Source organism: Rhyacophila brunnea, unplaced genomic scaffold, assembly GCF_057557595.1.
Source record: "Rhyacophila brunnea isolate RB1 unplaced genomic scaffold, BYU_Rbru_1.0 scaffold_9, whole genome shotgun sequence".
Classification (NCBI taxonomy): Eukaryota; Metazoa; Arthropoda; class Insecta; order Trichoptera; family Rhyacophilidae; genus Rhyacophila; species Rhyacophila brunnea.
Genome location: NW_028233361.1, coordinates 31,911,057 through 31,924,602, shown reverse-complemented (window position 1 = coordinate 31,924,602; position 13,546 = coordinate 31,911,057). Strand labels below are relative to the sequence as shown.

The 13,546-nt window shown below is 30.4% G+C and overlaps 1 protein-coding gene across 1 annotated transcript; it reads right to left on the bottom strand.

Annotated features, from left to right (window-relative positions):
* Positions 1-432: 432 nt before the first annotated feature.
* LOC147063528 (uncharacterized) lies at positions 433-3,153 on the bottom strand. The gene is made up of 3 exons (XM_085959421.1): positions 3,142-3,153; positions 2,221-2,385; positions 433-573 (listed from the first exon to the last, which is right to left on the bottom strand). The coding sequence occupies exons 1-3, from the start codon at positions 3,151-3,153 to the stop codon at positions 433-435; spliced, it is 318 nt and encodes a 105-aa protein (XP_085815547.1).
* Between the last annotated feature and the right edge of the window lie 10,393 nt (positions 3,154-13,546).

Genomic DNA, 13,546 nt, shown 5'->3' with positions numbered 1-13,546 from the left:
ATAATTCAAGTTTGGAGAATGTACGTAGCAGCCGATAACTAGGGATCAAAAATTGGATATGGAAAAAGGGGAGACCTTCAACCGGCAGTAAATTAATGGATGGTAATAAATAAGACTAATAAATTTTGCGAGTTTAAAATATATTTAGATATATAAATGTGTAAATGAACAAGTATGAAGAAAGAATTTAATAAATAATATGAAAGATTCTATATAAAGATTTAAGAAATAAAGTCATTATTATGTAATGGCACAACGTAGTTTAGTAATATAATAACATATTCCAATATGAAAAATGTTCAAAATTACTAAACAGTTTCGATAAATATTAGTTTCTTGACAGTGCAGCTTATTTTCACATCTAGATTATTGGATATATTATATAATATTATGATACTCGATGCTGCACTGCATTAGCTAATTCTGTATTGTTTAGTGAAGGTAGGCATGTCCATAAGGAGACGAGTATGCGATAGGAGCGTGGTAGGCGGGAGCTGCTACGATGGGCGCGTGGTAGGCGGGGGCGGCGTAGGCAAGAGGAGCAGCGGCGTAGACAGGGCTCTTAACTGCAACCTGGAATAAAGAGACATTTAATATCATAACTGAAACCAGTCACAGAAATTGCATACATAGTAATGATAATCACATAACTGAACGACTATATTATTAAATCACGGTGTTGTATACTTATAATATATGTCAGTAGCGAAGTCTGGATTAAAGGAAGGTGAACAAAGATTGATTGATACGAATAGTGAACATTGAATAATCATGCTAACTAAATTTAGGTAGATATGTCAAATAATACAAAAACATACAACATAATCTATTAAATTTACAGAGCTCACTGATTGTGTATTTTTCAAGAAATGAGCACATGTAATAATATACACCTGACATTACGTCAAATCTAGTTAGTGGAGGTCGCAACCATCAACAGTGAGAATAACGACTACTAAGGAGAAAAAACTAATTGTTAATTTAGAGATATTTATAATATTATGTTGTATTAGAGTGGCTATCGATATTAGTTAAGATGATTTAAAATAGACAAATATGGATTGTTAAAAATATTTACTTTTTGTGTCATTTGAATTTAATATTTTATTTTATTAAAAATAATTGCTTTTTTTAGATAAACGTTAAATATTCATTTATAATTGAGCAGGCGCGCAAAGTGGGGCGGTTCAGGTCTGGACCTCCCCCTCTCAGTAACGAAAAATACAAAATAGTTGAATGAGGTGAATTATTTAATACATATGCCGTAAAAAATTCTTAGTGGTATTTTTAATTTATTATTCAAACATATTCTTACGTAAAAAATAAGAGAATAATATACCGTACTAAAGCAGAAAAAATTGTTCGGTTTAAGCTGTTTACATAAAATGGTAAAATTAAAAATGATCACTCATATTCTATTATATATATTGGCCCTACATTTTAAATATAATTTACATACAATGATTGGTATACATAGATGAAACATCAATATTTTCATGCAAAAATTCTCAAAATGTATAGATTCTGCATTGTACTGTGTTAAGGGGAGCATGACAACAGGGGTGCTTTTTAAATTTTTCAATTGTTCAGGAAAATATACTATTGCACAGATACGACATCTTTTGATAAGCTCGCTAAGTAATTTCACGTACATGCGTCCGGATAATAATAATATATTCTAAAAGTCATGATGTAGTAAAACTCGAAACACTATTAAACACCAACTGCCGGTCAAGCGCGAAACCCAATTTAAAATTATTAAGTAAACTAACAGCAAACTATTTATAGTAGCACCCCGTAACTAACTTTCAATAAATAATGTTTTATTTATTATTATTCATTATTATGTTGTAATATTGCCATTATAAACATATCCGTGTATATATGAAAAAAGTTAGATAGGTATCTATTCGAGGGATGGCATTCAGTTTAAATAAATTTAATTTATTTAATATTCTTCAGAAATTTGAGGGTAGCAAAATTTGTACATAAGCATTTTAATTAGGTATACAGGTTCTATTTTCCGGGTAAATGGTTATTAATATAAGCACTGATTAAACTCATATATAATACATAATTGCATATAGTCTGTAATCTAGCAGTTTAAAATAAACTCAATTCAAATATTGATAGACTCAAAATAAATAACTATCAATAAGACCATTTAAATATCTTCGATAGTGGTTTCAGATCATCTATATATACTTGAATATCACTCACTTTGTAGGTATTGGCATAAGATGTAGCAACAGGGACTGCGGCTTTGACGATAGGAGCACTGTAGGCAACTGGAGCATGTGCATATCCAAGAGGTGCACCGATCACTGGTCCTCCAAAATAGGCAGGAGAGGCGGCAGCCACGGCCAGCAGAGCAGAAACGACAACCTGGGAGAAATAAAATGAAAGTTAATAAAATAGACTAAAGAAAAGTCATACTTATTCTTCCTGAATAAATGTATTTATTAATTTTCATAACTTACTGATTTTGAGTGGTTGGGAATTTTTAAGTATTCTATGTGATGTGAATTATATCTACGTAGGTACATCATATAATATGTGAAATTTAGAATATCCTATTAGGCAGGTCATTTTTGAGAGATGGAAGATATCAAGGTTCATTAAAAGATCGTATTCAATAGATATTAGAGAAAAAAATTGGTCAAAAAACCCAAACGAAGTGGAGAGAGACGAAGTATGTTTAGTAGAAATAAATTGAGAAAGGGTTTAGAGTAACTATAGAAAGTAAGAAATGAGAGCAATAATTAGAGTCAGTCAGGGTTTGGTATCTACCAATAATTGTAATAATTTAGGGCTTTAAAAAATCGACACAACAGTACATTATTTGATTCTTGAGCTAACGTTATTTATGCAATTTGGAGGTAGACTAACTTTGAAGGTCCGATATGTATTGAAGTACCTACTGTATATTATTACCCTAAACTATTTATTGTGATGTAAATTAATATTATTTCATATCGGTAAATATTTTTTATGAATAGTTTTAATAGTTATACTTCAGTTAGATTTTATTACGGTTTAAAAATAAAATAGTTTACAGTATATAGTTATTACGAAACAGTTTATTATTTTCCCTCTTATAGTGTTTATTTAAACACAGTTACAAAATTTATAAAGACTTACGAATTTGAACATCTTGTTAGTGGTTGTTTTCTAGTTCTCGGTAGAAGCTTGAATGTGCCTCCGTAATTCTATCCTTTGTTTATATACACCTTATCGAGAACGCCCTTATCACAAATCCCTTCTTAAAATCCAATGCAATTGCGTACACTTCGTTGCAACGTTTACATATATCTTGCAATGTATCCTCATACGAGTCGCTTAAGAGAATTTATGCAACTTGTACGTAAGAATTACAATTCACGGGCAGAAAATCCGCATCGAGGACAAGCATTTATAGAGCGAATGACTAAATTTTATTGAGAAATTTTCAACTACATTGTTTGTAATGGCGATTTTCTATACTATTGTGTCCAAAGAGATCTTGGAACGATTGCAATGAAAGACACTAAATTTAATGCAAGCAGTATAATTAAATCAATACGGTTTGTATGTAAGAAACGAAATATTTTAATGAAAATAAATGTGACAATTTATTTGCAATATTTTTTTCTGTTTTTAGCCAAAGTTAATAATGATTTTATTTACACTGATAATGTATTGTTTTATTAATTAACATAATATATATTTATATAATATAATCAATGATGATCCAGTGGATTTTCTTTTAAAACATTGTATTCTTAAAAAAAATTTTATTAAAGAAAACTATCAGTTACTACATTGATTATAAAAATATATTTAAAAATAGAACAGTGAAATATATTGCATACATGTTTTAAAGAATGCAGGATAATATAATGTTTTAATGGTTTTGTTATTTGTTTAGGTTATGGGTAGATATTCTTCTCACTAGTATGGTGGCAGAATATCTACAAAAAGAAAACGAATATAACCGATATAAAATGACATCGCCGAGGAACAGTTAACGTTAAAAAGGCACCATGCCAGTTTATTTTCACAAGCTTGATGAATGGTAATATGTACCTTAAGAAATGTATGTTCAGTAGTTTTGATTTATTAGCACTTACATATTATATATGTTCTCTCAGTTATTCCAAATTGTGCTAGTTCGATAAATAATTTTTCATTCATAAATAATTTGATGTAATTTTCATTGAATGAAAAACTACTTGGGCTAAAAATATTATAGTAAATATATCTGTATTTTTAGGATATCATTGTAGGAGGTTTCTAAGACTAAGCCAGTAGTACAAACATAATATATCCTACCAAAAAGTAATGTATAACACAGTGGCGAAGGGTGGAGGTAGGTTGTTAAGATCCGCCATAAATAGTGCATACTAAAATTTGTTAGTCATACGTATTTGTTTTCATTGAAATAAGACTACACTTTACAGATGCTGTTGGTTAGTTTTTAAAAATCAATTAAACCCTGCGAAAACCAAGCCATACTAGATAATAGTAAAAAAATATCTAAAGATAAAAATATCTCGTATATCTATAGAATATCTAAAATTATGCAATAACTTTGGATATTTTATGTGTATAATAATATTTTTTTATTTATTATATTTTGGTTTAGGGAGGGTTTAATGAATTTAAAAACATCAACCAACAATATGAATGAATGAAAAACTGTGCACAATTTTGTCGTACCTATCGTCCAAAATATACCAAAACTAATATTTATTACTAATACTAATTTATTATAATTAATTTTATTATTTATACTAATTTAGGCAAGGCTTAATTAATTTTTAAAAACTAACCCACACCATCCATAAATTGTAGACTTAGTTCAATGAAAACAAATACGCATGACTGACAAAGTATATTGTGGACTATTTATGTCGGATCTTAATATTAGATCCTAATTAATTACAGACACTGAGATGTCAATGATACCCACTTAGCAATAAATATACAATGGCTATCGTTAGAAAAGGTATTTTTAAATATTTGATCAAATACAGATAATTATAAAGGTAATTTAAAATATTTTGGAATTTATCATAAAATTATAAAATTAAAGATCCTGTTCTCCCACGTTATGTTTCTTTCGACCAATATCCGTCAAAGTAAATTCTGTCCCCATTTTCCTGTACTTGTCTTTTAGTGTGAGATATGACGTCCGCTATAGCTGTTAGATCTTTATCGCCTCAAACACATTTCACATAGTAACTGCATAGTTGACTAGGTGATAGATACAAAGTACTCTATGGCACTTAGACATTTTGTTTGATAAGTAAAAAGCTGTCTAATATTTATCGCGTTATATTGCAAATGTATGTTATATTATGCATATATATATAATAAGTATATAAATTTATTAATAATTATTTCATTAAAATTTCTCTTGAGCGTTATCTGTAAGTCAATATTGGAGGAGTTACTTGCAGTTGATTCAACAACAACTATAATATTTCCAGTTGACTACATGGATTAAAAAGACATTGATCAATCACAAATCGACTGTAAATGCGATTTTTTTACCCGGTAGGGATTGCAATACCGAATGAAAATATTAATACCGGTTTTTCGGTATTTCTTATTGAATACCGGTATTCGTTGAAACGTAAGTACCTACTCATCAGTAAATATAGCTATTACAATCTCTTTAAAAACATTGTGTTATAGAAAAAACCTACCTACCTACATTTATTATGGTGACACTAAAAATATGTATGTATAATCACAATATTGTAGAATTGGTGATTTTTACAAATAATTTTAATATCGTCACTGTTCTGGAGGCCGATTCACGACTGAAGCACAAGTGACCAGTTGCGCAAAAATTACACAACTTGTTTCAACTGTAGCATATTAAAAGTCAACCGCTGGGTGTTACTAGGCCAGGCTTTGGTAGTACACACGTTTTCACGGTAGGGGCGCTCGCAACTCTCCGTTTGACATAATAAACGTCAGATTTCGTATCGTACGTAATATTGAAGAAAGCTGTTGATCTATTGTTTTACATTTACCACTTATTACCACATATTACCGCTAAAATTATTATTTCGTGTTTCAATTCTCATTTAAGGATGTATTTATTGTGATTTTGTAATACAGAAACACACATGTTTGTTTGCAAAATACAACGGAAATTCCGTGTTGTAATCTTGTTGTAATATTGTTATATTGGAGACGTAACTAACGTGTTTAAAGATTAATTGGTTACGTACTTCAACAATGAATGATTTAATCATGCAACGTTAACAATAAGTACTGATTAAATATGAAGTCATTACCAAAATGGATAAAAATGTTATTTAATTTCCATGAAATTGACAATAGTGCCGTCTTGACATGTTTACTTTCTATCTTACTCTAACGCATGGACATGAGGTATAAGCATGTTGAATGCTTTCTCACTCGCACTTATATGCCGTTTATCCGTTTCACTCGAAGCTCTGTACACACAATATCTCATGTAAAACTAAAAATTTTACGAGCTTCAGTTGAAGCGGTTCGGTGACGTGTTTTGCACTGCTTCATTCAGGAATCGCCGTCCTGGCAGAAGACACTAATTCGAAAAAATGACACATTGAGTTAGTTATACCAAAATGTTCCTTATTTCAAACTTTACCGTCTGGAAATCTTCTTAATAAATAAACAGTTTTTATTTTAAAGTCATCCTTTTTACGATTACTTAATAAACTCACATGATAGACCATTTCAAACATTTTAACAACTTCAAAGTCAAATTACTCAAAACTAGTATTCTCTAGTTAGTGTGTTCTGCTAGAACAGAGACGATATATTGATAATTTCAACTAACGCCTTCAAAAAAATGAGTGCGGCTGCAGGAAAAGCTTTTTCAATTCAACACAGAATAATTGAATATATATCACGGATGTTTTTTATTTCGAAATAATATCAGTACCTATCTATGTTAATTTATCGAGACAATTTTATAAATGGGTATATTTTTAATGAATTGTGTTTTATGTTGGCTTCAGTTAATATTTTTCATTTTATCAGCACATAACTTATACACTCAATTGAATAGGAAATACAATACAAACTAATGAAGAAATAACATTAAATTCATCGTCAAAAACGTAAACGAGTGTGGTTTTTTAATACCGAAAATTTCGGTATTTTGGTTTTTTAAAACCGGTATTAATAAATACTGGAATACCGGTATTGCAATCCCTATTTACCGGATATATATTATTTCACTGTAGATTTTGTATTATTTTAATAGGTATAGTATTCTGAAATACTGATGTTTTGTGGTTGTTTAGTTTTTGTGAAAATGTTGTTGTAAAGAAAAATCAAAAATATTACACCAGATGATACTTTTGACCAAAGTGTGTCAAAATAGTCAGAAGTACTCCCACTCAACTGAAAAAAATGCTATGTAGCTATACCTGGAACTCATAATGACAGTGGTAAAATGCAATATACGAGGGTGGGTCAATAAGTCCTTAGAAAAGCCGACAGGTGGCGCGACTAGTACTGTAAGCGGTTTGTTTTCATGCAGCGGCACTACCGATTCAGTATGCTGCGAAGTTTCAATCAGATTGGTCGGGTTGTTGTGTGTTTCTCGTACATTTAAAAAAAAAATTTGCTTGTGGAAAATGGAAAAATGGAAAATGGAGAAAATTGAGTTTAGAGCTGTTATTAAACATTTTAATATAAAAGGGTTAACAGCAAAGGAAATAAAAAAGGAGTTGGATTTAGTTCACGGCATATCTGCTCCTTCACTTGCAACTATTTATAACTGGTTAAATGAATTTAAACGTGGTCGTACATCAACAAAGGATGAACCACGCTCAGGACGTCCTGTAGAGGTGACTACACCAGAAATGATCAATAAAATCTACGATATGGTGTTAAGCGACCGAAGATTAAAGTTGAGTGAGATAATTGAGGTTACAGGGATCTCAAAAGGTAGCGTCATTTCTATTTTACATGACAAATTGGGCATGAAAAATATTTCTGCAAGATGGGTGCCGCGTTTGCTCACAGTCGACAATAAACGCAATAGGGTGGTGGCCTCTAAAGCCCTGTTGTCGCTCATGCAACGCAATCCGGATGATTTTTTTCGTCGCTTTGTGACTGTAGATGAAACATGGATACACCACTATACTCCCGAGACGAAAAAACAGTCAAAGCAGTGGATTGCGAAGGCAAACCATGTCCAAAGAAGGCGAAAACCGTAAAATCAGCTGGTAAAGTTATGGCTACTGTATTTTGGGATGCACGTGAAATTATTTTCGTTGACTATTTGGAAAAAGGAAAAACAATAACAGGGGATTATTATGTATCTTTATTGGACCAGCTAAAAAACAAAATTGAAGAAAAACGGCCTCATTTAAACAGGAAAAAAATCCTCTTTCATCAGGACAATGCCCGTGTTCACACATGTTTACGATCAATGGCTAAAATTGAAGAATTGAAGTTCGAATTGGTCGACCACCCACCGTATTCGCCAGATTTAGCCCCCAGTGACTTTTTCCTTTTCCCAAACTTAAAAAAATGGCTAAGTGGACAACGTTTTTTTTCAAATGAAGAAGTCATCGATCGGACAAATGCTTATTTTGAGGACCTTCCGAAAACTTATTTTTCTGACGGTTTAAAAAAAATTGAGAAACGTCTAACCAAGTGTATTGAGCTCCAAGGAGATTATGTTGAGAAATAAAAAAAAAATACAAAAATAAAAACTGTTTTAATGCTTTTTTCTAAAGAATTATTGACCCACCCTCGTATTTTAGGTTTATTATTGTTTATTAGGGTTATTATACAGTGCATACGAGGAATAATTTATTATCATCGTAATAATATTATCTGTCTTAGTAAGTTATGTAAGTTTCACTGGAAAAAATAGTGCCCGCCATTCCATTTTGTCTATAAAATAAATGAGCTCGTGATAAAAATAAAGTTAAAAACTCCTGAATTAAAGAGTGTACTTTAGTTATAATGTAAATATTGTTCACAAATATTTGAAAAAAAATCTGATTTTCTCACCGACAGCAGGAAACTAACATTAATTGTCAAAATATGTATTTTTAATGCATTATTTCTTTTTTTTAAAGTAGTATTTTTTTTCGGGTAGGTAGTTGATGAGAATTATTACTGTTTATATTTATTTTTATTTTTCGGGATTTCGGCCTTCGGGATTTTGGCCATTCGAAATTTCGGCCTTCGGGAATTTGGCTATTCGGGATTTCGGCATTCGGGATTTTGGCCTTCGGGATTTCGTCCGGCACCCGTCAGTAAATACGTCTTAAATAATCACCGATTATATATATTCAAGAAAAAATATTTGAAAAGTTCTGGTTAAACTGACACAATTTTCACTTTGAATGTTTTAATTTTTAATTCATTTGATTTTATCTAGCTAATAATATTCAAATAATTATTATTTTCATTGACCTCATAACGCACAATATTATAATGCCCTTATATGTTTTCAAGTATACCTATTATACAAAACAGCCTGCGGTGTCGAGCAAAGTCATTGTTTTTAAATCCTAAGCTGACGTTAAATAATATCGGTGACATATAATATATGAGAACCAATATACTTACATACATTGATCTAATGCTTATGTTGCAATGAATGAGTGAGAATTATTACAAATAGTTTATATGAAATTAAGTTTGATCACAATCTTAGACGAATTATATACACGCACTATTTTCGCAGTATTCATTTAATTATAGTATTTATATTATATTCAAAACTATTTTTAATATACTAAAAGTATTTTTCTTCTTCTTGTCTGCCGTTACAGCTAACGGTACTTATTGGATGTTTCAAACAGACCTCTACTCTGCCAGGTTTTTGTCGATCATTTCTATACTCGTAAGGCTATTAAACCACGAAATATTGTCGTATACATAACTGGATTTTCACAAGTTTTTATAAATCTGACGAAGAAAGGGTCATCAAAGAGCTTGTAGAGTCATGCTTATAGCAATTTCACCAGATGCCATGATTCACAATATTTTGCAATTTAATACTGGCAATCACTGATATAGTCAATATTAAAAATAATACATACAAGACGTTTACAATGTGATATGAAAAAACAAAGAAAATAAGTGACGGTATTGATGATATTTAAACAAAAAATGTTACTCTTAAATTAATGATACCTTTATTTAAAACACAAAAATCGATAGTCAACATTAACGCAATTTGATAAGCATTTCATGTAAGCACTATTAGTTAAATTCGTCGTAATTATGTAGGATACCTGTAGATTAATTGGTTAAGACGCAAATTCACTAGTTACAGGTTCAAGCACCGTTAGGTATTTTTATTCTAAAAAGATTTTTTCTAGTACGTATATTTCTGAGGTGTTTTCAAATTACATTCAATGTATATTGAGTTTACACATTTTTAAGTACCTTGATAAGATAAGTCATTTTTATTGTCAGTAAGCAATATATCTTTTTTACTCTTTTATTTTATAATAATTTATTATTATTATAATTATTCTGAAAAACATTACTTCTAAGGTAAAAAATATAGTATTCTAGCGTACTTTTTTAAGTCAAAAAGTTTTATTACAAAAGTCGTCAGTTTATTCTAGTTATTTCTTTAAGAGTTAGGTTCATCAAACTACTCGCGTCATATAAATCGTTGCGCACGATTTACTTCGACCTTCGTTTGATATCTAATTGACAGAAGCAGAGGTGATCTGTGATTACTTTGAAATATGTGTAAGCTCTCAAAGGCAGAGGTGTATTATCTCATCGTAGGTAATGAGATTTTTTAAATACTTAGATTAATTAATTATTTTACTGGAGAAGAGTTTTGGGGAATTTGCTGTTTTTTAATTCTTATGTGCATGGTGAATCATCATTGTGTTATAATGTATATTTAAATTTATGACAAAATTAAACATATATAATAAATATATCTATAATCAATGACGGTTTACTATATATTATATATAATTAATTGATGTAGAATAAATAGGTGCACAAAATATTAATCTCTTGGATGGATTCAGTATTTATTTACTAATATTTATGTGAAAAATAAATTATATTTAAAACCAATTGACTTTGATTTAATATGTTAACTAGGTAATGATTTTTTTCTGTAGGGGCATGTATTTTTAAATGCACAACATGGCTAAAAGTTTTTATCGATTGCTAATCCTTGTTGAAAAGGCATTATAATTAAATAAAAATTCTAATACGGTTCAAATTCTAATAATCTTCTAGGTGGATGAACCGGTCTTAATCGTTATGGTGAACTTAATACGGAAATAGGCATTTGTAGTTTATAGAATATGAAAACAGCAATTTAATATTTTATTTGTCGATTAATAGATTGGTTATTTGATCAGTGAAACACGTGAGTATACTTCTGAAATCCGTTTATTTGAGTAAATAAATAAAGATGTAATTTTGACTTGTATGCATGAGTGTGTAATGCGCGTGTGCTACGCCTGGAGGCTTAAGATGGACTGACTGATTCTGGGCCGCTACACATTTTACTGATAATTTTAATTTTAAATGCGTAATCACTACATATATACAAATATTAAATATATCTTTTTTTAATTACCAATAATAAACTTACGTAAAAAATAACTACTATATTTAATCCTCAAAATGTAGATTAATAAGTTCTTTTAAACGTAGTGGAAAGGTTTTTTAATAATTCGCAGTTATAATATATTAATGTCATATATATCGAAATTGTTTAAAAGAATATATGTAAGTATAAAACTTAGTATTTTTATTTATATCGATTGGATCTTGTATTGTGTATTGTGACCGCACCAAAGCGTGGTTGTAATCAAATCGATTGATTCTTATATAAAAAGTTTTTAGATTGGTACGCAATAATTATTGATTACGATGACCGAGCGGCTTACTCGTAGGCTTATAGTGTCTTGGATCACAGGTTTGAATCCTGGGTCAGAAAGATACATGTATTGTTTTTCAATTTGCGGTTGGAGCTAGAGTGTGGACCATATAAGTTGAGCAAGTGTTGTAAAATAAAAACAAAAAAATGTAAATAGAGGTAAAATTTTACTTAATATAATATATTAAGTAAAATTTCGCCACTATTTCTCAGTATTTTATACTGAGAAAAATTATATCTGTGGATAGTCTGCCACTGGTCACATATGTATTTAGTGGATAAAAGCAGTGATTAGCGACAAATGCTAAAGACATTGAATATTGAGCGATGACGTTTTTTCACCCGATTACATATTAAATTTTGAAGTTTACATGCGCATGCAAAATCAATCACCATTAATGGGTGCATGCAAAATAATTCTGAATATCGGTCATGTGATAATTTATTATTCATTTTATGAAAGTTAACGTTAACAGTTTAATATTTAACAATTAGTTGCGCGTCAATTTAAATCACCTCTTATAGGCGTATGTGTTTAATTAAAATGTACATATTTACAAGATAAAAATAACTTTTTACATACAACGTTTTTAAATTTTCTGTTGAATCATATAAACTTGACTTGACTAGCTTAAACGATCAAAAAAATTTGTACTTGATAGAAATAATACTGAGATATCATTTTGACATTCATATTGATTTCCATAATAATGCTAACGCACGTTAATAATTTAGTTGCTAGGACCCCAGACCCCTATCAACCAATAATAATGGATTGAATTACGGATTTATTCCGAAATAACTTTTCATACAAAACAGAATTAACTGAAAATGAATTCAATTCTACTTAAAGATGGCTAAACGTATTAAAAAAATGCATTGGCATCGTGTTTTGATATATTCTAAAAGTTTCAAATGTCTAACTAGACGGGAAGTTAGTTAAAAATCGATTGCAAGATTTGTGCCGGACAAACCATCGGACAAAAAGAATACGAGCTAAGAAAAACGTTGTAAAAAATAGCTGGGCGTAATTAAGCCATTACAATACTTAATATCAAACGTTACTTTACACCTACGATGGCCGCGCGGCTTAAGCGTTAACCTATAGCGTCGTGGGTCTCAGGTTCGAATCCTGGGTCTGGCAAATACACATATTGTTTATCAATTTGTGTTTGAGTCAGGGAATGGGCCTAATAGGTTGAGCAAGTGGCTGACATCCATTTCTCGTAAAAACAAAATCTGTTAGTACAAACCTGCACTCTGTGGAGGTCCATAGGATCGGACATGGTCGGAAAAAACTTAAAGGTAGGTTAAAATACGTTAGTTTGTAAAAATAGCATCTATGCTGCGTCTATAAAAAAACATAGTCATTTTCAAAAATATTCTCAAAAATATACAAAAATCATAACGAATAGCTATAGGTACATTATTTAAAGAATGTGGCATTATTGAAGTAATAACTCAAGTATCGTGTTATGTTTACGGTAACGGAAATCTTTACCAACGGGTCCCGATTCTTCAGGTGGTCCAGTAGAAGGTGTATGTCAGTAATAAGACTCGATGGATATCTTCAGTGATGTTTATTTGTCATGGTCTCAAAATACAGTTACATGTTGTAAATAAAAGGGGATAAAAACTCAGGAGAGTTTGATCCGCAGTGAAACAACT